Raw genomic sequence first — 25,571 nt, 5'->3', positions numbered from 1 at the left:
TAGGAACATGTGCTGATATTATAGTGATAAGTAACCATGCAAGCACTTCACCACAGAGATTTGGGAAACTCCAGCCATGTGGAACACAACTTGGGCCAAAACGAGATGGTGACTTTTGCTCTGGGCTCGTGCCTGCATTTCAGAGTGGTGAACCAGGCCCAGAGGGGAGGAGAGACCAGCTGCCAGTTTCAGTGTCCAATTTAAGCATTAAAAAAGTCACTGATTGCTCAAACCAAATCTATTTTAAAAATTTAGGTTAATAAAGAAAAATTATAGCAAATAATTGACTGAGATGGCTAACAGGAAAAATCCAACTCATGGGCTAAAACTCTCTCAGTAAGAGGAGTTTTGTCGATTACTAATTTTCAGGGCCTCCACTTGACTTCCCATGCAAACAGAATGATTAAAAGCATATTATTTTTTTAAAATCAATCAGTTCCTGGAAAAGGTGCCAAACTTTTTTGGCACAAGACAGAGCGAGCAACCCGAGTCCTGTCCATCAACTCCTACAGGCCATTTGTGCTCCTTCCTGCAGCTCATCTTGCGGATATACCTGTACAAATAGGTCCTCAGCCTACACATTTCTCCCCTAACTTTAGCTGGCCACACCTGAAAGTGCCCCTCTAGATGCACAGCTGAACCTGAACTGGGACACCAGTTGGGAAGGAATGCTTTATGGGTTGGAGGGTGAATTCACCAAGTGCTCAGGTGAATCCGGCTTGAGTAGTGAAGCTATGTGGAAGAGTAAATATTTATTTTCTGAGGATATATATTGATAACATAGCAGCCCACGTTAGCCATGATACTCAGTGCTGTAGGTGAGAGCTCTTAGGGTGTATGTCTGTGTCATGTTTCTTATGAGAAAAGCTGTAGGGATGCCTTTTGTGCCCCCAGGGAGCCCACTCAAGTCAGCTGGAGTTTGGCCATTATTCATTAAAGAGGTACTTTGAAATGCTGTTCCCAGTTTCCCAAATCTCAACTTGTGTGGTGCAGGAGACTCTTGCTTGGTTCACTCCAAATGCAAGGAAGGACCTCAGTTGCATCCAAAGCAGAGAAAAGATTGGAGCAAGGGAAGAGGAGTTGTTTATCGTCTTAGTCCCTACAGAGAGGAGCAGAATTTATTTTCTCAGTAATTTGCGGTTATGCCAGCCTTTCCAGACACATGGCAAAACATGTCCTCCCATTGTTTGCATGGACAACAGCTGAGACTGTGTAACTTGGCAAAGGCCCATGCACTTACGTTCACCACTAAGTTATCTCAGCCATATATCAAAAGGTTGAGTGGAGCTGTAAACCGAAACCTTCCTAACCCAAAGGCAGCCCTGCTTTTTGCTATCTGGTGTCTCCCACAAGGCAATGTCTTTTCATCTGATGCAACAGCCTACCCATATAGGTAGGGAGTGCAGGGGTATCACATGCACTTCTAACAACTTATCAGATGAGACTTGGTGTTCACTGGAGGCAGGAGTTAAGACGTTAACTTTATAAGTCAACACGGAAGAAGACAGCAGACGTGAAAAATAGCCTGGCAAGAAGGCACCGCCGCATTACAAGCTGAGAGCTGGCAAGGGGGACCCCGGCTGTGGTCAGCTCATGGAAGATGGATGCCAGATTCGGCAGCTTGCCACCGCGTTGATGCTCACAACAAATACTGAGGCTACGTTAGAGCGGCTGCCAGATCACTGCTGGCTCTCACAACCTCCATGCTGTGGCTGACAGGCAGAGGGAAGGGAGACTTCTGGACTCACCTATGCACTGATTGCTAATACTTAAAATCCACATGCCACTTCATAGCACCTCTTCCTTGACATCTAAGCAGGAATCCTTGGCATTTACAAGCTAAGTTTCAGCTACTGAGCTCAAAGGAGAGCTGAGTGTGTTATCCCTGTTTTGCACACTGCCGAGAACAGCCAAACAGCTTGTCTGAAGTCGCATGCCACAGGGAGAAACCAGGTCCCATACCCACTTCCTCCTCCTTTGCAGTCACCAAGCAATGCAGCATCTCCCTACCTTGCCTTGGCAGACTCCGACCATTCTCACAGGCAGAGGCATCAGCCTCCCTGGCCACACATCCCGCATGCAAACCCTCCCTCTGTGCCTGCTACTTACACGGTCTGCTCCACCTGTCAAGCTGCCTCCTCGGAGCAGCACGTTGGCAACATGCTGGCACTTGCCAAAGGCTGCGCGGAGGCTGATGGCAGAGCCTGTGCTGTCAGGAGGCATTTGCCTCCCTTGCCCGAGGTTAGCAGGCGGGCAGGAAGCCCCATCACGCCAGCCTACAGCTGGCAGGACACTGCTGCATCTCGCTCATAAACAAGAGCTACAGGAGGACAAAAGAACGAACAGTAACGACGAGCACAGCTAGACATTCAGGGAAGCCAAAATGCCTGCTTGTGGTATTAATGACTTGCGCATGCTACTGTTACCTAAACCTTCCAGCCCTGGGGATTGCCTGGTCCTGTGCTGTTTTGTAATCCAACTGATGGACCCCTTGGGCCAGGGCTTTTCTTTCGTGAGGCATTTGCACGGTACCTGACATGGTGAGGCTCTGAGCATTCAAATGATCTCCAGGTACAGGACCAGCAGCACCAACAGGTTCTCAGAAAAATATAAGGAAACCTCAGGCATGTTTGGCTAAATTGTGAATAGACCTCAGACAAACCCAAGAATTACTAAGTATGTCTTGGAACTAAACTTTACTCCTTCCTTTCTATTCCTTTTAGAATAATATTACTAATAAAACACATTGTAAGCAAAAATCAGGCATAAGATAGCACAGCTGGTGCAGTATTCATACTCTATGTGAAAAAAGAGATACAAGCACCCATCAATGACGAAGACGAACAAAAAAAAGAGCTCAAAGCTCTTTGGACACATTTTCTGAAAGTTCCCCTTTAAGTCTCTTTCTCTAACAGGGCTTGAGAAGTTCTGAAAATATTACACTCTGTTTGAAGTTTAATATAATCTGCAGTGCAGACGTTTCTGATCGTAGCTACCCATCTCCCACAGCATAAGAAAAGCGTATCACTTCCAGCTTTGCGCTTCTTGAATGATGACTAGCTAGATCTCCTCTTCCTGTGGGTTACCTCCTTCAGTGACAGTACATCTCCTTTCTAAAGATGAATTAGGACTGATATATCGCCTATGCATGCCAAAATAAAAGGTAACAACAGCTTCTCTCATTCCTTCCCCCCCAGCACAGTGCGGACCACAGCTCTGCTACCCTCACAGCAATAGGGCCTTTTTTTGTCTTTTTTTTTTTTTTTTGCCAGCTGCTCAACTGAACACCATAAAAATCACAAAAACACCATAAAAAGCCATTCCTTTCAGCCACTGCATTGGCAAGACGGAAGGTTTAAGCAACCAGTCGCTTCAGCAACAGACTTCCAGCCTCTAAACCAGGCAGCAGATCCAGAGACGTACAGACTCATGTTATTTCAGTCTCCCTAGTGCATTGTACTTTAATCATAATTCTTCCCCAAGCCCACCCCCTACCCTCTCCTCGTCCAAGAGTTTGCCAGGGCCCGTACGTTAGAAATGCACTCGTCTCCTACATTGCTGATGCACTGCAGAGAGAGCAGAGCAGGAGGTGGAGTCAGCTGTTTCCACGACAGATTCACCATGTCCCTCACAGCTCTGCAAAACTTAACTTCCCTGGAAAGGTTTCAAGATCTGACTCACGTCCAGTTCTTCTATTTTAATCATTCCCTCTTACATCATTCGCAGAGGCCCACGGTGTCACATGCAAATTCCTCCAGCCCCCCACTCCTCCTCTGGCGAGCGCTTAATCTGTTGCCGTCCCTCATCCCAAACAAAACTAGGTAGAGAAATATATTTGATAACAACTCCTTCCCTACTCTTCAGAGCATTTACCAGCTTTGGGTGGCAGCTAATAAGGGCTTCCAAGAGCTCTCCATTGCAATGACAGCACTGAACTAGAACAGGAACAGTAGCTGCGCCAGCAAATCTAGTGGCGCAGGGATGCGAGAGACCAGAAAAATCACAGCAAGCTCACAAACGCTGCAAACCAGCTGGGAGACGGCACAGGCCAGGAGGCAAGTGTTGGGAAGGGAACCAGGTCAGCTGGTTCCTACTTTCCATTCTCCCAGTGACTTCCTGAATAACTCTGGATGTCACTTAATCTTTTTGTTCGCGCTCGGAAGTACAAATCATCAGCATCAGTCCATTCAAGATTTCTTATTAAACCTGATATCATGAAATGGGGATGGAGCCAAGACTCTCTGAAAGAGCTGAAGAGAACAAAGGTGCTCACGCCCAGCTGTTTAATCCCCTCTCTAGATCCCAGCCTAAATGCCTCCATGGTTGAGAGATTCCCCGCTGATCTCAGGGGAGCCCCTTGTTTGTAACAGTGACCGCCAGACAAAAACTCTTGCCTGGAAGATTACAAATGCTAGCCAAACAACAGCCGGAACGCTTTGAGCCTCCAGCATGCTCTGTGCAGAAACAAGGCAGAGAGCAGAAACCCTGTACCTAACGACAGTTGCTTTGTTTGTTTTACTCTGGTCAATGAGTCACCCGTTACATCAACTGGCTCTCTGCAATTATTCATCACGGAGGTTTCTGGTGCAACCAGCAGCTTACAAAACCGTAAGATCTGGTACAGATTTCCACTACGCTCCTCAGAATATCTGCTTGACCTTCCCCCATCCCAGGGAGAGAAGAACAGCCAGCCAGGATGAATGTGGCACTGTCGGGATGTTTGCATGGCTCTTACTGTGAGAACACCAGCAAGCGGTAGGCGTGGGACTCCTGGAAAGCACGCATTCGCATGCAAGGGTGACAAGGGGAAAGCACTGGATTTTTCCGTGTGTGGGTGAGCGGACATTTTACAAGAAGCCTGTGAGTGTAATGATGTCAGGAGATCGAGAGAAGCTCAGGCTGACATTAAGGACAAGGTGCAAAGGCAATGAGACACACCAGAGCACGAACGTGCCTGATCTCTCTGCTGACGCCTGGAGCAAAAAAATACATTTTGCTAAAGGAAGCACGCAGAATTGCTTGGAAGAAGGCTGATATGGGAAAGGCTTTCCTTTCTGTCCTTTCCCTGTTTCCTCTACTCATTTCAGTACTTTTCCCACCTGCTTTTATTTTGCTTTTTGCTACAGTCAGCACAAACTCCCTTTTTCTTCTATGCAGCTCTCACAGTTTCCATCCTGTATTCAGCCGTACCTGCAAACACCTCTTCCTCCTGGCCAAGCTCTCAAATCTACCTGGTCTCTTTGCTCCTCAAACATGGCTTCATCTGATCCGTTACTGCTTTAACTCTGTACCACCACCAAAGGCAAAAAGGTTTCCATACAAAAGTGCACCTGCATTACACAAACCAGGATGGTACAAGGGTTGGAGAGAATCACAGAAAAAGAGGCAAATGTGATGAGAGTGGTGGGAGCACAGAGCAGCAAATGTAACAGAGCGAGCACAGACACCTGGGATGCTGCAATCATGGTGAGGAATTAAAAAATGCATTCAGGGAAGAGGCTGGCCAGAGGGAAAACAGAGGGGAAGATGTTGCAGAAGAGAATCAGAGAAGTGTAAGATCCAAGGGAGCACAGAGACAGTGCGAAAAAGAACAAAAATGCCTGTGAAGTGGGCAGAGCATGAAAGAAAGGAAAAGAACAATATTTGTATCTTCGGTTTTCTTCCTGCTTGAAAAGAGAGACATGGAAAGGTTTGTTTGATCTCCCCATTTAGTTCCCATCAGAAGATATGAAGGGACCCAGCCAAAAGCCAGATGTTTTGTTTCCAGTTTCATTCAACAAGGTCTGCATAATAGACGAGGAAAAACTTTACCGGCCTACCCATCTTGCCCCTCTTCCCAGGAACTCCAGGGATCCCCTGCAAGGAAAACACACAGAGAAAAAAAAATAATAGGTCTGGTTGAGAAAGCAAACAGCCAACCAACAATACAAAACAAAACTAGAAGAGAAAGGGGAATGCAAAACAGGCTAATGACTGCGGCATTGTTCAGGAATCAAAATGTCAGCTACTTGCAGTCAGCTGTGAGAGCAGAAGACAATTAACCTTCACCCACTAACTACGGCCCTCCCCGAGGACACACGCAGGCAGCATCCACAGCCAGGGCAACAGGCTGAAGCTGTGCTTAGCAGGAGCAGTCATTAAGCTACTGCTCTGGAACCGAATGAAGGCCACCACCAAGGCACTCGCTGGAGGACTACTGTTTATGTTTCTTATTTAGTTATACAAGCATTAAATCAGCGACTCTAGAGTGCGGGGTAGTCCCCTCCCAGGCAGGCACACACACACACACTCACTCCCACATGCTCCCGGGGCCTCTTGTTTCTGGAGCTTGCATTTGAGGGAGAAAAAGCTGGAATAAAACAGTCTTCATCTTACAGTGACCTTCCTTAAGAGCTCTTGCAGTGGGAAGTGGGGGTCCTTGGATGGGTAGAGATCAGGCAGGTGGGGGGACATGGGGGAGAAGAGCAAAAAAGCAAGGGAGGTCCTGCAAAGCTCTGAACACGTGGGTTTGGAGAAGGCACGATGAAAAGGATGCAGGGAAGGGAGCACACATGGGAACAGCAGCCACAGCTGCCCGTCCACAGGCCCCAGTCTTGACTACCCAACGCGATACGACTGGAAGGAAAGCCATTGTCAGAAAGCCCCAGGCACTGCCCCTTCCAAGAGCCAGGCTCTTTCCAGACACCTCCAGTTGGACACCCAAAGTGCTGGGACCCTGTGACTGGGATGTCACTCCTGTGGGAGCAGGGAACTTCCATGTACATCCTCCCCCCTGCCCCACCCCACTATGATGAACTGGTAAGGGGGAGGAGGAAGGCAGGTTTTGAATGAAGGGAAATATAGAAAAATTCCTTGCTCAACAGTGAGGTCTGAAGACCCTGTCTGAAGCCTAGGTTTTCCTGAGCTGCATATCAACATCATACAGGGACACAGGTCTTCATGCAAGGGCAGAAACAGGCTAAAGAAGGCATGGTTAAACATTAGGCATGCTCGCCTCTTTCGTCAGGTACAAGGGATAGAAAAGGTTACAACAGGCTCTGAAGAGCTCTATTTGAAAAATGACACATCAAGGTTTTCTTCACAAAATACTCACTCGTTCTCCATCAGCCCCTGGTAGCCCAAATAATCCTGGGAGACCAATATATCCCTAAAGAAAAGAGGAAACGTAGTCAAATACATTTCTCCATTAGCAACCAGTCAGTCTATCTTTCCTGAACAGCAGAGCATCCTCCAGCGTTGTTCCATAGCAGCCGAGATGAAATAAACCTTGAGGCAAGTGTATATGCCCATGGACTGCATGGTGCTGGCTTCCACGATGTAGTCCAAGGGCACATACCCTCACACCAGGGATCATGAGGACTCCAGGCAGGAAGAGGCCAGCAAGAAGAAACCTTACCTGGGCTGGCTCTGAGTGTTCCTGAGGGAAATGGAGCTTGGTTCAAGGTTAGCAAGAGTGATGGCAAAAGTAATCCATGTGCCTACACCTCCTTTCATCTCCCCAGGGGCTCTTTCCCTGCCTTTGGCATTCATTCCCAACTGTGTTGCAAAAATGTCCTGTTGTACGAAGCCCTTTCTGTTTGTCTTATGTCACATGGCGGTCGCACACTGCAGCCCCTTCTCACACAAACACCTTTTTCTGGCATGCAAGGCTGCCAATCACCCTGTTGCTGAGAGGAGCAAATTGGTAATGGTTCTGCCTAAAGCCTTTCCCTGCAAACTCTGTTGCACCACCAAGACGTTTCGCAAACACTTCTTCAACCCAAGCGCCATGGGCCTTGTCTGGGTAGGGAGAGGCTGAGCGTGCTATTTCAGGCTCTTTGGATCCATGTATGAGGCTCAACTTGTGCATACATACAGATCCTCTGACACCCAGCTGTAAAGAAGCCTCCTTTGCACGAACGTGTTTCACATAAAATCCGCTCCTTTCACACTTATCGGCAGGCGTTGCATTTTCAAGTACACGACGTTTCTCTACGGCCTTGGGATCCTGCTCAGACACTACATGCTGCATAAAATGCTACATTTCCCTTCCCTTGCAACAATTGAAGCCTTGTGTTTAATCCTCTTTGCTCAGCAGTTAGTACAAAGTCACCTTGTGTGCTGGTCCTTTGCAAAGGACTAATTTGTGCCAAACATGCAGAATCAAGAGGAAGTGAATTTCAGCAGGGAGCCCCCTCAGTGGCACCTCGCTGTTACAAGAGCCAAGTGTTAACACTGATTTTCTCTCATCTTTCTTTCTCCATCATCACTAAATCTCTTACTGTCAACCCCACCAAAGTTGTTCACCAGTCCATCGCTCCCTTTAGGTTGTGCTTGCTTTAGCGATAATACCTAGCCGGGAAACACAGCTACATTCAGACGATGCTGCCTGCCTTTGCCTCCTGAACCCCAAGACAAATCATGTAACTCCTGAACTACTTCCTGCGGAAGAAAAAAATAGAGATGGAGGATGGAAGAGTCCACAGCTGGCTCCCTCAATCCGCCAAATTCGGATATCTCACCTTAGTACCCAATTCTAATTGCAGTTGAACTGAGAAATGGCTTTCTTGGGTAACTAGAAATATTTCAGTCCTCAGCACTCAGGGGTGCAAAGTGGAAAATAACTTTCAAGTCTTACATTCTGCACATCTACCACATGATAATTAGACGAGGTCCTGGTTAGGCCAGTGAAACAGATGCACCAGGGAAGACTATATCACTTCCAGAAGTGAGGTGAGCAAGCTGTGCTCTCTCAGATCTTCCCCTCTCCTGCAGGACACTGAACATGCCATCTCCCTTCCCAGCTCAGGAATACAGCTAGCTACAGGGTCAGCATTTGTTTATTCCTTGCAGTTTTCCTAGTGATGAAAGCCAGCTGGTTGAATGTTCTGCATATAGAGAAAGTATCACATGTTAGGGAAATGGGGGATTTTATTGGCTCCAAAGCTCATTGTGAATTTATAATTGCAGGAAAAGAACAAAATGTGATTAACGAGAGCCTTAATTGGTAAAAAAAATAAAAATCCTTTGCAGTGAGAATGAACCCCCAGCAATTCAATTTGGTGAGCAAAACCATACAGAACAGAGATATTAATATTTGTATTTGCACGTGGTTTCATGATGCTGGCTTGCTATTCTCCATAACGATGTAAATCACTCCCAAACCCAGGACTATACCTAAAAGAGCCCATATTCAGCATGCTCGAAGACCACTGAACCACACTTATTGAAACTAAAGAGGTCTTTGGGAGATGGGGCTTGCAGAAAGTTCAGACTTTGGCCTTTGGTAGGAATTTGTATGCCATTCTTTCCTCTCCTGCAATGTCAGCTCTGAAGGGGTTGACTTTGTATCGTCAGCACTGTTGGTGAACTTTGATCTTGGTACATTCCATGTTTAATTTAAAAAATTTAACAGTGCTTCAATAAACATGCGGTGTGCAGTTCAAATCCCCTGAATCCAACAAATTAAAGCAACTAGTCTCAGGATTGCAAAATTAAGCATAAAGTTTCTTGAGAAGCCTTTGGTAAAAACAAGTAGAGAAAAGACAAATGAAAGGCTGCTTACCCGACTGCCTTTTGGGCCAGCTTCCCCTATGGGGCCAGGTAAACCCTAGAACAGAAGGGAAAAAACAAAGACAAATGTGGACAGGCTTTAACTTAACCTAATGAGCAGTGCCAAATCCCCAGCACCGTCTCTGCGTGGTTCTGCTTTCAGTGCTGAGTCCAAGGCGTATCAACAAAGGAGAAAAAAGGACAAAATGGTACAAATAACAAAACTCCCATTGTCGGGGAGCTGGGACTCTGCAGCACCTGAGACTGCTGCACATAGTGAGCCTTCCCCGGGGCTGAAGTAGAGCTTTCTGATCATAAAGACCAAAAAGGCGAATGCGGCAGGGTGCAAAGCGGTTGCGTTACACTTCAGATGCGACGTACAGTGATGCTCTGTACCCAACAGCTCTCCATTCATTTTCCTGCCTAACTGAACACATGCATAGCAAATGACAAATGTATTCAATACCTGTTTAGGGAACACGGGCGGGCCCTGATGCAGTGAGATAGCCCCTCTTAATTTCTACAACCCAGAAAGTCACTCAGCTGTGCAGGTACTGCAATATCTCTAACCCTTTGCAGCACCAACAGCTATGGAAAGAATTGAAAATACATTCCCCATTCTACTTCTATGCCTATTGCTGCTCACTTAAAGTACTGGGAAAAAGAACCCCGTAAAAATATATAATGAATTTTCATGTTTATTGTCTTCTAGCAAGTTTCCTGGTCAATTTTTTCTAGTTCCAAATGTTGTTGGGCATTTTTGGGGGAAAAAAAAAAAAAAAGGCTAAGTCCATATTTTCTTTAGTTAGCAGCACTGCGCACTCAGCCTGGGATCTGAAAGTCAGGTTGTGCTTTTTCCTGGCTCTTGCATCGTTGCCAAAGATTTCAGCCATTGGGGTGAAGTTAACAATTCTGCCTATGATGCGCAAATCAAAACAGAGCCAACTCTCTCCCCCATAGCGCTGCAGAGCCAGCACAGCTGACAGGAGTAACAAGTAGTAAAATCTCAGCAAAGTAAACAGCTCTGATGCTGGATACACACAGCATTCAGATACGCTGAAAAAAAGCTGCCTTAAAAAAAAAAGTCACTTTCCTGACCCAAACCACATTTTAAGAAAGCACTTTTATTCTTCGTATGTCAAGCACAAAGATTTCACGCAGTTTATCTGATGGGCAGAACACTGCTGTGAATTGATAAACAGCATTCATTAACCTTGTATGTCCAATATAGCTCGGACCGCTTCACATTAGTCACCTAACAGACATTCACACCTAGGAGATTCTTTGGCATGCAAATCTCTAAGAGCCTTTCAGAGTATGAATGGAGCATTTAGTCAGGTGCATAAAACTCTCATCCAGTTCTACCATCTGTGCTCTCCAGCGTGCATCTGTATATTCCACTTAGAATTTGCTAAGCGAGGTATCCATTTAATTTCAAATTTAAAATAGCCTGAGGCAGGGGGAATGCAGACTTGTTTGGCGTATCCAGTTCACATTTAGTCCAATAACCTACACATCTGGGTAAAAACTCACATACGAGCTCACGACAAGCCTGAAATGATCATGGCAGACTCCTTGGGGTCTTTGACATCTGCCTAGCCTCTTAGCTATGTAATTAAATATAAACGTGGCGGAATCCAACATTAATGTGTCAATTTTAGAAAACCATGACAAACTCAGTTCCCTGTAAAATGTTACAGGGCCAGGTCTTCTGCCCTCCAGCAGATTCCATTTTGGGTCTTACAAATTCTTCCTCTTAATTTTCTTCCTACGACTCAGCATCTTACATGAGTAAGACAATAAAGTGTCCGATCTTGATCCATATTCCTTTGCACACTCCTCCATTTCTAAGTCTTTGTACAACTTTTCCAGAATGAAAACAAAGACATGGTTTTCTTTCATCATCTTTTTTGCAGCTGCAAATAAGATTTATATGGTTCATGTATAATTTTATATGTATGTATATATAAGATTATGCTAGTGAATTTTACTAGTGAGAGGTCATCCATATCTTTTCTTTTGGTAATATGCTTTTTTTTTGTCCCAAATTTCTAACATGTTCAACATCAGATGTAAAACGTGCCTAAAAGTGAAGGGTTAGCAGCTTGTAGGTATGGTTCTCTGCTCTGTTGTTTTGGGGTTTTTTTCCCTGTTGTTATACTGAAGCAAGAATTTGTCAGATCTTGCTATAGAAACTCAGGGTTTATCCATCATAGGCATAAAATACTTTCTAACAACCTTAGTGTCCTCCGGAGTTGAAAGGCTGTGTTATTGATACAGCATCTTGGGGAGGGAAGAAGGAAAACATTCAGACATATTTTAGAGGTCTTGGCTGTCTTTAGCAGGGCATGTCTTTAGCTACCTGCACACCCAAATCCCTAGTCTGTGCACAGCACGATGAGATTTACTGCACCTGCCTGCCAGGATAACCTTTGGCACCTGGACTTCCATCTGGTCCTCGTTCGCCCTTTGGAAAGAAAAAAGGCACAGAAGGTAAGGTGAATGTTACACTTGGGAAGCCTTTTTAGCTGCTTCATTCTTTGAGCTGGGGGAAAAGGAGGGTGGAATGGATTAACCTGATGCAAACCCATAGAGAGGAAGAAAATATTAAGGGTAGACAGTGGAATAAATTAATGAGGGGGAAAACCACACAGAAGCCAAGTCAATAGGATCCATGCATTAAGCAAGTGTTGCTATTTCTCCTTCTCCCTCCATCTGCAGTGAAAGCAGCAGATAGTTTGAAACAAGGCGGCTAAGAGAAGGTGTAAGGCTGCATCTATATCTGGCATATGGAACCGTTTTACTGGTGGGGAAGCACTGCCAAAATTCTTCAAAACTAGATGGATTCATGTATAATATCCTTTAACATCATTGCTAACAGGGCCTGCTATTCATTGCCTTTATTTTTTTCTGAACTGCAAACATCAGACTTAACCAAATAAAGAGGGGGGAGGAAAAAGGGAGAGAGGGACTGGGCTTTGGGCGGGGAATTACATATTAGTACTTAATATGATGTGGTTAGTAAACTCCAGGTGAAATTAATGTAAAAGGAAAAATAAAGGGGGAGTGGGGCAAGCTGGTGTTTCTTCCACCACATAAACTTAACATGGTTGAGCAGTAAAAATTAGAAATTAAATTTAGAAACTCCAGGGCAGTCTCCTCCCACCAACCTGCTGATGCTCGGTCAGTGTATGTGCACAGCTGCCGGCAGTACGGGAGTTCCCTGCGCATCCCCGTGTGTGCCAAGCCGCCCCTGGAAGGAGCTGGCTGTCCACACTGAGCAGGCTGTGCAGGATCCAAACTAGCACCGGAGTCAGCAAATCCATCCCTCTTTAAAGGTTCAGTATTGGAAACCGGGAAGACTCACCTGGTCTCCAGGGTGACCTGGTGGTCCAGGGTAGCCTTTATATCCCTGTTGAAACAGGATGGAAGAGATTAAGAAGAAGAAAAAAAAAAAAAAGAATAATCTGGTTTTGGTTTGAATTTCTTTTTGTAGATGGGAGTCAAGCTCTGAAGAGAAGCAGGTCTTTAGATATGGGATAGCAGTGCACAATCACGCAAACTTTTAACGTACTGCTTTGTGCTTGCATCGCCCAAACCCTGCTGCTGTTCCCAGACTCTCCACCCACTGGGGTCTGGCCCGGTGGTTACTCAAGAAGGACTTGCTCCAGGAACAGACTTAGAGTTGCATCTACACTCACACCTATCTATTTGTAATCTACACCTTTAGCAAAGCTATCCCTAATCCTTAGGAAACCACAGGCTTGCAGGGTGAAATGTTGGCTTTGGGCAAGTTGCGGGACTACACAACCTGAGTCACTCGCATTTCAGAGCGCTCACTTTCGCTTTAGTACTTGAAATGCCATAGGAAACACCAAAACAACCATTTACTGTCATGGGAAACTTCAATTTTGTTTCTAGCTTGAATTTGTCTAGCTTCCAGCTTTTCTAATCTAATTATTACAAGGTATGAGAAGATCTGGAGTCCTTCATTATGAAGCTACCTAAAATGGTGAGCAAGCTGTCTCTTAACCTGCTTTCTGCTGAATTAATTAGAATGAGTTTCTTAATCCAGCTTGATAGCTGGCAAGCTTTGCAGGCTTTAAATCATTCTCACAGGTCTTTCATAAACCTGCTTCAGTTTTTCAGTCTTTTTTTTTTTTTTTGAGATGCAGACACTGGAGCAGGACAAAGCTAGCCTGTTCAACTGCAAACCGATCAGTATGTATTTTAAGAGAGTTTGCTTTCTCCAAGATTTACCTAGAGCTCTTTTCAAACACTGAGTAAATTCTGCAAGTGACAGGCACTTCAGATTTTTTTTTCTCCCTCTCCTTTATTATCTTGCTTCAGCTATTTAAAACAAACTCGTTTCCATCAAGTGGAGTCAGAGCAGATTAGAAGATTAAATTCAGTTACAGAGATGACTGTTTAGCTGGGCTACTAGCAAGATTTAAAAAAAGGGGCAGAAATTTAACTTGAAACAAATGGAGAGAGAAAATAAACAAGAAACAATCCTTGCACAAATACTACAAAAATAACAAAATGCTTTCAGGGTGTGCTAGTTGTAACTCAGTCTCTGCTACTCACCCTGTCCCCAGCCAGGGCTCCGGGCACGCACTGCCTCTCTGCGAAACCCACGGGGAGCATCCCCCTGCTCTGGAAGCCATAACCAAACCCTTGTTTGGCCGAGGACTTGGCCTTTTGCTTCACTCACCAGATGAACCCAGGCCTGTTTCTGCTCTCAGCTCCACACCTCTGCTTAACGGCTTTTTTATTCTTCCCATGGGCTATTCTAGACCTGCAGCCTAAGCCTTCGCTGGCGGAGGTATGCAATGCTCTCAGCCATCCTGGCTACTACCCACTCCCCTTTGCATTCCTCCTTGCTCGTTATTTCAGACATTTTGGCCTGGAATAACATTGATTCCGTTTTCACCAATTCTCTCCTGCTTGACCTTGCTGATGTATCACGGTCCGCTCTTTTGACTGAGCTGCACCCCCTGAGAGGGCGGTGGCTGACCTGAAAGATGATTTGGCTACCAGCTAGCCCTTACTTGAACCACCTAGAAGGTCGTTTTCCGACCTCTGTTAGTGCATTTCAGCCAGTGGCTCCTAATTGGAAGTGCCTCAGCAGCTCTTGGGGCAGGATCAGCAGACAGGACTCCCTGTTGCTCTCCAGGAATCTGCCCCATGAGATCCTCTCTTGCTTATCGTCTCCCTGGCTCCTCAACAGAGGCTCAGCATCAGCAGAAAGGAGGGAGGATGCTCCACCCTGGTTGCGTGTCTGGCCTGAAGGTGAAGGCACGTTGTGAAGGTCCAGACCCACCTGGGTGCGGAAGGCCCAGTACCGATATCACCCAACTCTGGAGTGTGGACCAGCAGACGGAGAGTGTCTGTTCTGGCCTCCCGCCTCGCCTCTTCCAGAGAGAGCTACCAACAGAAGCAGCCCTGGGTTCAGCATCTCCAGACGTACCCTGGGACTTAGCACGGAGCCCATGGGGTTTCCTCCTGGGGCCTCTGCCCAGCTCCTCCAGCCACAGCCTGGAGCAGGAACTGCCTTTGCCTCCAGACAGCTGAAGCACCTACTTCCATGGATACAAACACTCGGAGATGTCTTGCTCCCTCCACTGATAAGAAAGAGGTGCCTAGCTTGGCTGCTCCGAATGGGTTCCTGCAGGACAGGCGTTGCACGCCTGTGCTGTCCACCCAGAGCAGGCGGTGAGACGATAGCCCCTTGAGATGCTCAAGGCACATCCTGAGCTGAAGTCTGCACCAAGCATTGCATTGCTAGCTCTATAATGGTAAGTGAATGGCACTTCAGTTAAACATGTAGACACTCTACTACTGTTGCATCCTATTAAATCTCCTCCTCTCTATATTTAATGAGCTCTGGGAAGCTTCAGATGTGTATTTCTTTATAGTATACTGCAGTTATTTCTGTCTCAGGTTAATTATAGCGAGGAGAAAACAGAAAAGCTTGTGTATGCTAAAGTTGGCTGCAACGTGAAAGTATTTACCTGCTAAAATCCTCTTCAAATAGCACTAAAATGACAGGGCAGAGGGTATGAAACCCACTGCATTTGCTCTTTTATCCAAACACTTCCTGATGATTACAGGGTGCTCAACACAAAGGGCTGTGATTTAGAAAGGAAATTGCGCTCCAGTGAAGGATTTACTCATCTGTGATGATATTTATAATCCACGCTCTCCTAGCTAAAAAGGATCATCCTGCACTTTGATAGGAAATGTGAAGAGTAAAGAGGCCAGCGAATGAGAGCTGCATGACAGCATGTGTTTTGAAGCACTGACCAATTCCCAGCTCTGTCTTTACCCTCTGAGTGACTTTAACGAAGCTTTTTCTCTCTCACTGCCTCTGTCTTCTACAATCTTGCACTTTGCTACAACCATTTTCTCCTCCACAGCATTTGAGGCTGGCAGCAATGATGCAGTGCTCTGCTGAGATATATCTGCAAGGCAGCTGTAGTCTGCAGCCCAAACCAAAAAGCCAAAGTCCACAGACACCTCGTAGGCACCGGAGGGAAGGGCAGAGTGGACAGCCAAGTCCTACCACCCTTCCCGAGAACCGCTGGTCAGCAGAAGCAACACTTGCTCTGCATGGAGAGGATGAGAATTACATCGGCTGCTTGAAAGGCAGTTTCATATACTCATAGATGGGTGCAGGCAAAACGGCTTTGGGGGTGCTCTGAGATCAGACTCTCCAATCCTACAGAGAGCAAAGGTCTGCATTCACAAGGCAGGCACTGCCGTGTGAGCCACGCTGTCCAAAGCCATATGCTGCTCGGTTGTGGCTCCAGCTCACGCTGCTGAGTTTCATTTAGTGGGAAAAGTATTTTGTTTCCCCTGGTGAAATATTTTGCCTGTTTGAAAGTTTCTACATGGCGTTTTCAGATCAAAGCCCGTAGAGCTCTTTTCACAGTCCCTCCATGGAGTGAGCAGGAGGGATGTCCATTTCCAAGGTGTTGCTGTTTTCTGGTAGCCAAGATGTGCTGCCCACCTTCAGCCAAACACCAGCATATTTTCACAGGGAGAATGCCAGCAGGGAATCCAGATTAAAAAAAGGGTTTTTTCCAAACATTTCTCCAACAGCTGTAAGTTTTTTCTTAATGCAGGATGCTAATAAAAGCCAGTTTACACCAAAAACACCGCCAGACTAGTGCTACTGGGAGGTGGTTTTTAAAAGCTGCACCAAAGGAAAAATTTCAGCATCCAACTCGCTCATTACTTGAAGAAACAGAAGCATAGCCCTGCCTTCGCCCTGTCCTGAGGGAGCTGAAATCAGATGTGAAGGCCATGTGCTGGATGCAGGAATGTTTGTTCAATCTCCTGTTCCTTCTCTGCTTTTTCCACTATGAGTCCTTGCACTCCTGACATTGCGTTTTGCTGATCGTAACCACAAGGTTTTGTTTTATGAGCTGTTATACCAGGAAAATGGTATTCTTTGCACCCGATTTGTTAGAACTTGTTTGTGACAGCGAAAGATCGGTAATTAATCACTCTACTGCTCCTAGCTCCACACAGCACCCCAAGCATGACCAGCCTTGGGAGTAGAAAAATGAACGCAGCCCCTACTCTTGGCAATTTGATTCCAATATAAAGCACACAAACAAACAGTCATGGAGAGGGAGAGTTTCTTCCCGCCTCCTCCACACCTCCTTTCTCTCCCCAGGGTCTTAAAGCATACCTGAGTAGGTGTTTGTGTGCAGCTAATTGGCTGATGAACAGTCTATCTTCAACGGCCCATTGACTGATGAGGTGGTTGAAACAAGATGCTAATTTTAACTGTTCAGTTTAGCTATGTCAATATTGGCTTGCTGGGAAGGGGAGTCATGTCCGCTGAGCCCAACTATCAAACAGCTCCCTGCAACAGGTCCAGCTTCCAAAAAACCAAACCAACCTACCAACACAGCCTGGAACTGGAAGGCCAACTGAATAGTTCTTGATATATAAGAGACGTGAGCTCAAGGAATGGATTGCTGAAACTTTGCTGTGCAGACTTGCACGCATGAGTACAAGCACACACACTGCTGCAACATGAAGGCAGGGATGGATCTTATGCTCTATCCCTACATATCCTTTTCTAGGCATAGGTATGTTGTTGGTGATGTTAATGATGTTGAAACATCAACATGGAAGCAAACAAAATAAAACCTAACTAGTGCTGTCAGTCTCCAAGCAAAATAGAGGGAAGGCATGCAGATACTTTGAAACGTGCTTTACCAGGAGAGACAGTCAAGGTTTCCTTGGAATGTCTAAACCTGTTCTGCATTCAACCTTTGAGTATTGATGCCGGTTGTAGACCCATTTTGTTAAAATATTGGCTGAACCAGACCTAAATTCAGCTTGCTGGCGAAGACCCAGTGTCAGGGTGCAGAGAGATGATGCAGTGCAATGGGACATGGAATACAAAGAAGGAATAGAAATCTAGATCCAGAATTTCATTTCATACTCTTACACAGTCTTGCTGGTACAACATTTAGGCAGTTGCTTCAGCCCTATGTCCCAGTTTATACACCTGCGAAACAGGCATAAGACTTTTTTGTTGGGTACTGGGACTTAATTAAATTGTTCAGGCAGTTAGAGGAGAATATTTTAAAATAAAAGTAGTGATCTAATTCACTAAAAAAGAACATACTCCTACCTTTCTACCAGGTGGTCCAGGGAACCCAGTCAAACCAGGTAAGCCCACGTCTCCCTGTAGGAAGCAAGAAAGTTGCATTAATTTTCAGCAATGTTTTCCCTATGCCTAGCATACTGTTACTGAAATGATTTTGCCGACAGTAGCATCCAACTACTGATATTTGTGATTCTAATTGCAACTCTTCAAAAACCGACTGGATAAGAAGTGTAGATTTAGACATCATCTGTATTAACTGGCTCATATAAATAATAAACCCAGTTAATTAATGGCAGCTGCTGCTAGAGTCCAGCTTTTTGCCAGCAGGATGAATGCCTTTTTTTTTTTTCAATGATCTCATTCAGTCACATGCTTCGTTTGCCTTTTGATAGGCATCTAAATCACCAAGGCAAGAAAATTTTAGCTTTTAAATGCAACAAGAACAACAGGTACCTCCTGCCAAATCCTGTGACTGTGCTCATACTCTGCTACTACACTGGCTCAGCCCACGGCTCCAGTTCAGGTGGTGTTGATGGTATAATTATTTAACCTGCCGGTATGACACGGATTGAACCTTTGCAGGCTGCTGGTGAGAGGGTTTTTTCAGTGGCCTGTACTTTTGAAAAGGGATTGCATCACATCCCAGCTGGCGTACTCAAATCATCATAGGAACGGAGAAGCGCTTTGCTGTGAGACCTCTCTAACATCCAATCTGTTTGTACAAGCCCATTTTGGCCTCCTCTGATTAGGATCAAAAACCCCTTTAGAGTCTCTAACGCTGTGCTGTGCCTACTTACTGAAAATGCATTGGGAGTATCTAACTTGAAAATTAGGCATCACTCCAAACTCCTGCTGGAAACTCCTTGTTTCTATTACTGCTAACAGGAATAAAGCCTTGTTAACATGAGCTAAAAAAGATCTGGATCTCTCCCTTTCTTACACTGAGCATGCTTGCAAGAAAACGGTTCCAGACTCTGCGGGTGGATGATTTCCATGTGATGCAATTCCGATGTAGTATACCAGAAATTTCAAAAGGCATCTCGTGCTGTTAAGTTAAAAGCATCGTTTCAGACTTAGCCTTCTCAATGTTTTCTAGCGTCACCCTCCATCTTGCATTTGTGTGGCTTGCTGTGCTTCATGGATGCATCTGGTTTCAAATGAAGGGCCTAAGTTCTTTACGGCTGATGCTTTCTATTAGCTGTGCATTTATAGCAAGGCTTATGATGAAAGGAAGAGAACCAGGCTTCTTGCCCTGGACATGAGTTATGAAGTATTGTGCAGGCACCACCGAAAGAACTAACTGAGGTAGATGTTGTGGAGCCCTGATCGCTCTACTATTCATTTCTAGACTTCTGTGAGGCCTTGTTGCCTCAGTAGAAATTGTTCAGCTGCAAAACAGCAAAAATGGGAGTTGTAATTTATTGAAAAGAATTAGCAGAACTCTGATCCTTAGCAGTTGCTAAATCCAGAAACCAGCTACGCCTCCCAGTTGTGTGCTTTGCGTTGATTTGAGTAGACCTTGGTGGAAAGGCCTCTGGTTATCACGCAGCAGGGTCCATGCGTTGGCAATGCAATGGTCTGAGAAGCCTCCCTTCCTCCATCAGCGGGACAGCAAGGCTGCTCTCAGAGTAGTGATCTGCTGCCGGCTGCGTATGTGACGTGAGGCAAAGCACTGTTTCTCAGCTCCTTGGCAAGAGCATCCTTTCCTCTACCTTCAAGGGTTTTATTTCATACACTGGGATTGCCTCTTTTTACAGCTGCATGCCCAGAGCTGGCAAGGTGTGGCTGTATCTCACATGCACTAGTTTAAATATCTAGCTTAAGTAGCCACGTGGGACTTCAGTTTGGGCTGCAGATTGTGCATAAAATGGATATACATCTGGACAACAAAAAGCTGTGGCAGCACACACTTCAGTACACTGTGGTCAATACCTTAGCTAACTCTCTTTAGTCCTGAATCTGGGGTCTCAGTCTTAGTTTTCAGTCCTAAGTCTACTTGAGTAGCTGTGATGCTGTGGCTGCAGTATGGACTCCCTCCATGTGTGTGCGCAGGGCTTAAAGCGCACTGTGGTCTTGATGCCTGTGCACTCTGAGCAACATCTTACCTTCTGTCCATTGCGAGCTTTTCCAGGCGACAGCCCAGGATCACCTTTCTGACCCTGAAATGAAAAACTTACATTAATGACATAATCCAAGGACCCAGCCCATAGATGTGGTTCTGCTTCGCCCAAGCCTCCAAATTAGAAAAATATTTTGTTTTATCTCCGTCTTGCCCCAACATCCCCAATGTATTAAAAGTCCCTGGGTGTAGCTGTTTTGCTGGGGCTGGTTTTGGTGAGTGATTGCTGCTGTTAAAGTGTTGAGTTTTAAATAATATTTGACAGTATTAAATTGACTAAAGAAAGGATAACTGGAAGAAGGCAATGTCAGGACTTTTGATACTTATTAGACTAGACAGCTGTGATTTCTTCCTTGTCTACAACTACCATCACAAAAATAATTACCGAGCCTATTACTGTAGCTAAACCAGCCTTCTTAACAATTTGCTAGTTGCCGTTGCTTTTTTAACTGTTGGGAACAGATGAAACTGCAGAGAAAGTTACACTAATTAGACACTACCAACAGCCAGAGCGATTGTGAGGCTTTCAGGCTGGCAGAAGAAAGAGGCACACTTTATCTTAAGTGGCAGTATTCTTTATTTTCCTTTTTAACAACTGCGACGAGAGAAATTACAATTTAAGATTGTGATCTCCTGATGAACACAGGCTGGAATTTCAGCAGCATTTGAACATCTACTTCCAGTAGATTCCTTTGAAAATCCCAGTTCAATTTCTGAAAAGGTGGAAAGGTGATGCGTGCACCTAACGGGGTGAGAGATAGAAGTACGAAACATTAGAAGATATTTGAAGCATGCCAGATTCTTTGGGCAGGGGAGAGGTAAGGCTTCTCACACAAAGAAGCTTAGGTCTGTATAACATCTCTACTGGTCCAGCTAGGACACGGGTATCCCAGTATCAGGCACTGGCCATTTAACACCCCTGGGATCGTCAGTCGCAACCCCTGTGTGCCACATCAGCAGCACGGGATTCAAAACCAACCACCAAGCACGGGACAGTCGTGAGGGTTAATTAATGGTTGTCAAGTAAAGTGCTTGGAGGGAAGGTGAGACCCTACAAAGGAGTAATGCTGTTTATTAACTAGCATTTCTCATTAGCAGCACAAAGGTCTAGTTATAGCTAGCTGAGCAGCTTTTCCACGCAGCCTCACTGCGACTACATTCGACACGTGCTTCCCACCTTGCACGGAGTGTAAATCTCCCCTTCTCCTCCTCCACCATCCACCACAAGCTGCAAGGTTTGGGAGTGAGACTACTTGGCTACGGACTGTAGGGAGCACTGCTGATTCAAGGCAGATGCATCTGTGCAAACTCTGAATGAAGGCTGCCTGGTTTCCAAACAGTAAATGAAGTCATGCAGATAATGTTGCTTTGCATGCAGCTGTTATCAGGGCAATTCTCCCACTCTTTGAGCTTCAGAGCAGTCAGTGGGTGCTACGACTGGTTGGAACAGATTAGAGCAGTCCTCAGGATCGCAGGGTATTCATTTCTACTCTGCAAAATTAATGTACTGCAGCATGTAGACACCCACCGCTCTCCCTAAATCTTGCCATGTGCTCAATGCAATGACCTTGAGCCTCGTAAAGGAATACAAGCCTCTTACATTTTTCCCTGGGAAGCTCCAGATCACATTAGCAAAGACTGTGCTTTGGATCACGGTTCTGTGTTCAACGCTGCTGAGACCATCTCACTCAGCCACAAGTAGGATCACACTTCCCTAAGATTAAACAGCGAGGTGGAATCAAGGCCGGAGAGAACGGAGGCCTGGATGCTGGGGCTGAAGTTGTGGATGAATTGCCCAACTCTTCTCGCACAGCAACCACAACATGGGAATTAGCCTAAGCCTTGTCCATCACTAACCCACGGCACCTTGCCCACAAGCTTCTCCCTTTCCCATCCCAACTGACCGAGCACACTACTTCCTCTCGTAAAGGAAGAAATTGTTTTCTTCTGTTTTTTCCCTACCTGGAAGAAGTCTAGAGCTGTGCAATTTAAACACCTCAGCTTTGCAATCCCACTAACAGCTTTTTAAAAATCAGGGAGCCAAACTGATGAGCTATCTTGGAGCCAAACCATTCACTAAAAGGAAAATTCAATTTTTCCTAGCGCTATAACAAAAGAGATTTATTCAGAGCAGCTAGCTAAGCAAACCATACTAACGCCTGATGCCAAAAGCCTCCAGATGAGAGATGCAAACCCAACTCTTGTAATGGCTTTTGAAAACACACCCTGTCTGACAGCTAACCCTCCTCCCAATCCCAAACTCTATTAGGGCATCCTCAGAGCTACATCTAGTCGTTAGCAAAAACACCCCTCCTGCCCCCACCAGCAGCTTCCAGGTCACACAGCCAGCCACAACCCTGGCCCAGCATACGCCTACAGCCAGTTAAGAGGTTATCTACTATAATCAGTCTTTGCTAACTAGATGCAATAACAATTTTGCAACTGCCAAGGATGACAAACAGCATGCAAAAAGTGGCAAGAAGCCCCCTTTAAGCAGTTGCACATTATAAATAGCTGAGAAAGCACGATGGGCGAAATTCTCAGGTGGCACGAGTGAGTGTAATGCCACTGAAGTCAGTGGAACCATGCCCAAACAGATCAGCGGGAGTATGGCTCAACAGCTACACACAGCTCTGTGCAAAAGATCAGCTTCCTAAGTACAAGGGCCTGCAAGCGCTCAGCTCCGGTGACGAGAATAAGGTGGATTCTGCACGGGATAGATTCAGAAACGCAGCAGTCCGACAACACAACACTGGTGCTCACCAATGCAACACAACTGGACAAGAGACATGCACAAACACACGCATCTCTGCCAGCTGCAATGCCACATCACATCCCTCGTACGCAGCTGATTGCCTGACCTTACGAGTGCTCTATGAATTCAGCTGATAAAAATTATGTTCCTGGGTTACTTCCTAAATGACAATGACTTGGTGTTAGTCACTGTTTCCAAGCTGTATCTATCTGGGAAACTTCAGTTTCCTTTCTTGGATTGCTTGTTTTTTCCATGGTATTAACTGCTATCTCGGGAAGACCTAGTCCAGCAGCCACTCGAAGGCTCTCAGCAAGAGCAGTTCCAGTTGGGGTTGCTCTGCCTTGTCCCCCAGGCTGAGCTTTCACAAGTCTATAATTTCAGCCATGGGCTGGGTCATCTAGGAAGATACCAGGTCTCAGGTGCAGGCTCGTCAAACCTGGTGAAGGGTAAAGGCATTTAAAGCCTAAGGGGGAGAAATACCAAATTTTTGTGCAAAGTCCATCTTCTGGGACTGGTGTAACACCAGAGAAATGAAGGGCGGGAGGGAAGTCAAAACCCTGGGATCTGATACACACCTTCCAAAAAGTGCTTCATACACAAAGATCTCGCAATCATGGCTTAGCAGGCTCCCCCTGCTAGAGGTGAAATTATGCCCAGGCCTGGGCTGAGCTACAGCTCTCACATCCCATTGCAACCTTAATACTTCTTTTGACGAAGCATCGTATAGAACAGCCTAATCCTGCAAACGGTGGCTGGACAAAATTGAAATATATCGCACAGACTGATGACACCGTATCTCTGCTGCAGACTATTACAGCTATCCATCTACTGAAGGCTTCCTGCTGCCAGACTGCGCATCAAGATAGAGGAAAAATGCTTACAGGAAGTTTTTATTTCTAGTAGGAGACTAACTGAGTACAGCTTTACAGCCAAATGATGCTTTCTGACAAGCCATTAGGCTAAAAGTGTTTCTTAAAAAAAATCCTTTAGCATAGAAACATAGTTTGACTCTACAGATTGGATCAGGCTGAATTTGCAGGACTGGAAGTTAGATAAAAGAACTTTGATTTGACTTATAAAACTCAGCAAGTGTGATCTGGAAGTCATTGATGGAGAATAAATGCAGAACACTAAGATGTAGAACTTTTACAGCCTCACTGTTCAGGCCATATAACTACATGTTAGAATTTAAAACAGCTGCTGTTCACCAGCATGTCTCCAGTGCCTAATTTTTAATCACGTAGAGGCAGCATGCCAAGTTTCCAGAATCTTTTTCCCAGAGCACCAATAGCGTTCATAACATCTCTGCCTACTGATGAGATCATGAAAAGAAAGGACTCTTGCTTGTACCTTTCTCTGTGTCTGGCTGAGACATCCTACAGCTTCCTTGGGAGTGAAAACCTCTAGGATGCATTGCCCTTCAAACTCAGCTATGCTTTAGTCCCAGATAGGTGTTATAAAATATAAATCTATTTCTGTGCAAACAATGACACCAAAACAATCCAAACCAATTTCCCAGGAACTCACAGTCTTTAGGTAACACAAAGCCTTATAGACAGGAACGAGCTGGGAATTAAAACGTCTTTCTGCAGGGTTTTGCAGCACGCTGGATTAGCTCCCCTCTGGAGCGGCATCTGTGCTAAAGCCTCACGCAAAGGGAGGAGGTCGGGCTGCGGGGGGGTGACTCCCACCTTGCAGCGCTCCAGCACCACGGGGGGAAGATGTGTACAGGAGAAAAGGGCTCCTGGCGCTGCAGCAGAAGGTCTGCGAGACCTCATGGGAGGGATGGGGACATCTAGACGGAAGCAATGGGATCAGTTTGGGAGGACTGATGGAAGTCAGGGTTCCCAGAAACTCAGGAGAGGGAAAGAGAGACGAGGGAGTTTCAGGAGGAGGAAGGCAGAGGAAGAAGCCGGGTGCTACCAGTCCCCCCCCAGCGCTGTCCAGACCCAAAGGTGGATGAGTAGGCTGCAAAACCCAGAGAAAAGAAATGAGGAAGAAATGCGGACCTGGTGAGGCTCTGGAGTGGGAGGGTTCCACTGCCCTCATCTCGACATAGCAGTTTGCTCCCGAGCACAGGCATAGCTTAAGCAGGATCCTAATTAGGCAGTCTCTGAAGTTAGGGAGAACCAAGACCCGAGGCACACAGCAGGGTCTCTCACGAGCACAGGAAAAGGCTTTGGCTGTGCTGCTGGAGGGCCTGTGTGCGAGCAGAGGGGAGGGGAGAAGCGGCTTCAGCTACTCGACATTTTGTACGGAGCAGGATGAGAAAGTCTGTACTTCCCACCGGAACGTCCCCTGAAACAGGAAAGCAAAAGCTCCTCACGCCAGTTAATACTTACTTTCAGGCCTGGGGGGCCAGGTGAGCCAGGGTTTCCGTGGGGACCTGGGGGACCCTAAAAAACACAACACAAAACAAAGAGTCAAGAGGAGTCGGTAGGCATCTGCGTTAGTCCCAAGAGCAGCAAAAACTCTGAGGCGTTGCTGTGGCCAGACCTAACAGCACGGCACCAGCAGCCTGCGCCCCGGCAGGG

At 46.0% G+C, this 25,571-nt stretch overlaps 1 protein-coding gene across 1 annotated transcript in view; it reads right to left on the bottom strand.

Annotated features, from left to right (window-relative positions):
- The window catches only part of COL27A1 (collagen type XXVII alpha 1 chain), a 160,687-nt gene that overhangs the window by 101,840 nt on the left and 33,276 nt on the right, over positions 1-25,571 (bottom strand). The window contains exons 5-12 of the mRNA XM_059828735.1: positions 25,380-25,433; positions 20,269-20,322; positions 18,188-18,241; positions 12,899-12,943; positions 11,945-11,998; positions 9,545-9,589; positions 7,094-7,147; positions 5,812-5,856 (exon numbers count right to left, since the gene is read on the bottom strand). Of these exons, the coding sequence (XP_059684718.1) occupies positions 5,812-5,856; positions 7,094-7,147; positions 9,545-9,589; positions 11,945-11,998; positions 12,899-12,943; positions 18,188-18,241; positions 20,269-20,322; positions 25,380-25,433 (405 nt within the window). The remainder of the gene's footprint in view (positions 1-5,811; positions 5,857-7,093; positions 7,148-9,544; positions 9,590-11,944; positions 11,999-12,898; positions 12,944-18,187; positions 18,242-20,268; positions 20,323-25,379; positions 25,434-25,571) is intronic.

This window comes from Gavia stellata, chromosome 24 (genome assembly GCF_030936135.1).
Source record: "Gavia stellata isolate bGavSte3 chromosome 24, bGavSte3.hap2, whole genome shotgun sequence".
NCBI classification, from domain to species: Eukaryota; Metazoa; Chordata; class Aves; order Gaviiformes; family Gaviidae; genus Gavia; species Gavia stellata.
The sequence above is the reverse complement of the archived record's forward strand: the minus strand, read 5'-3'. Positions and strand labels throughout refer to the sequence as shown.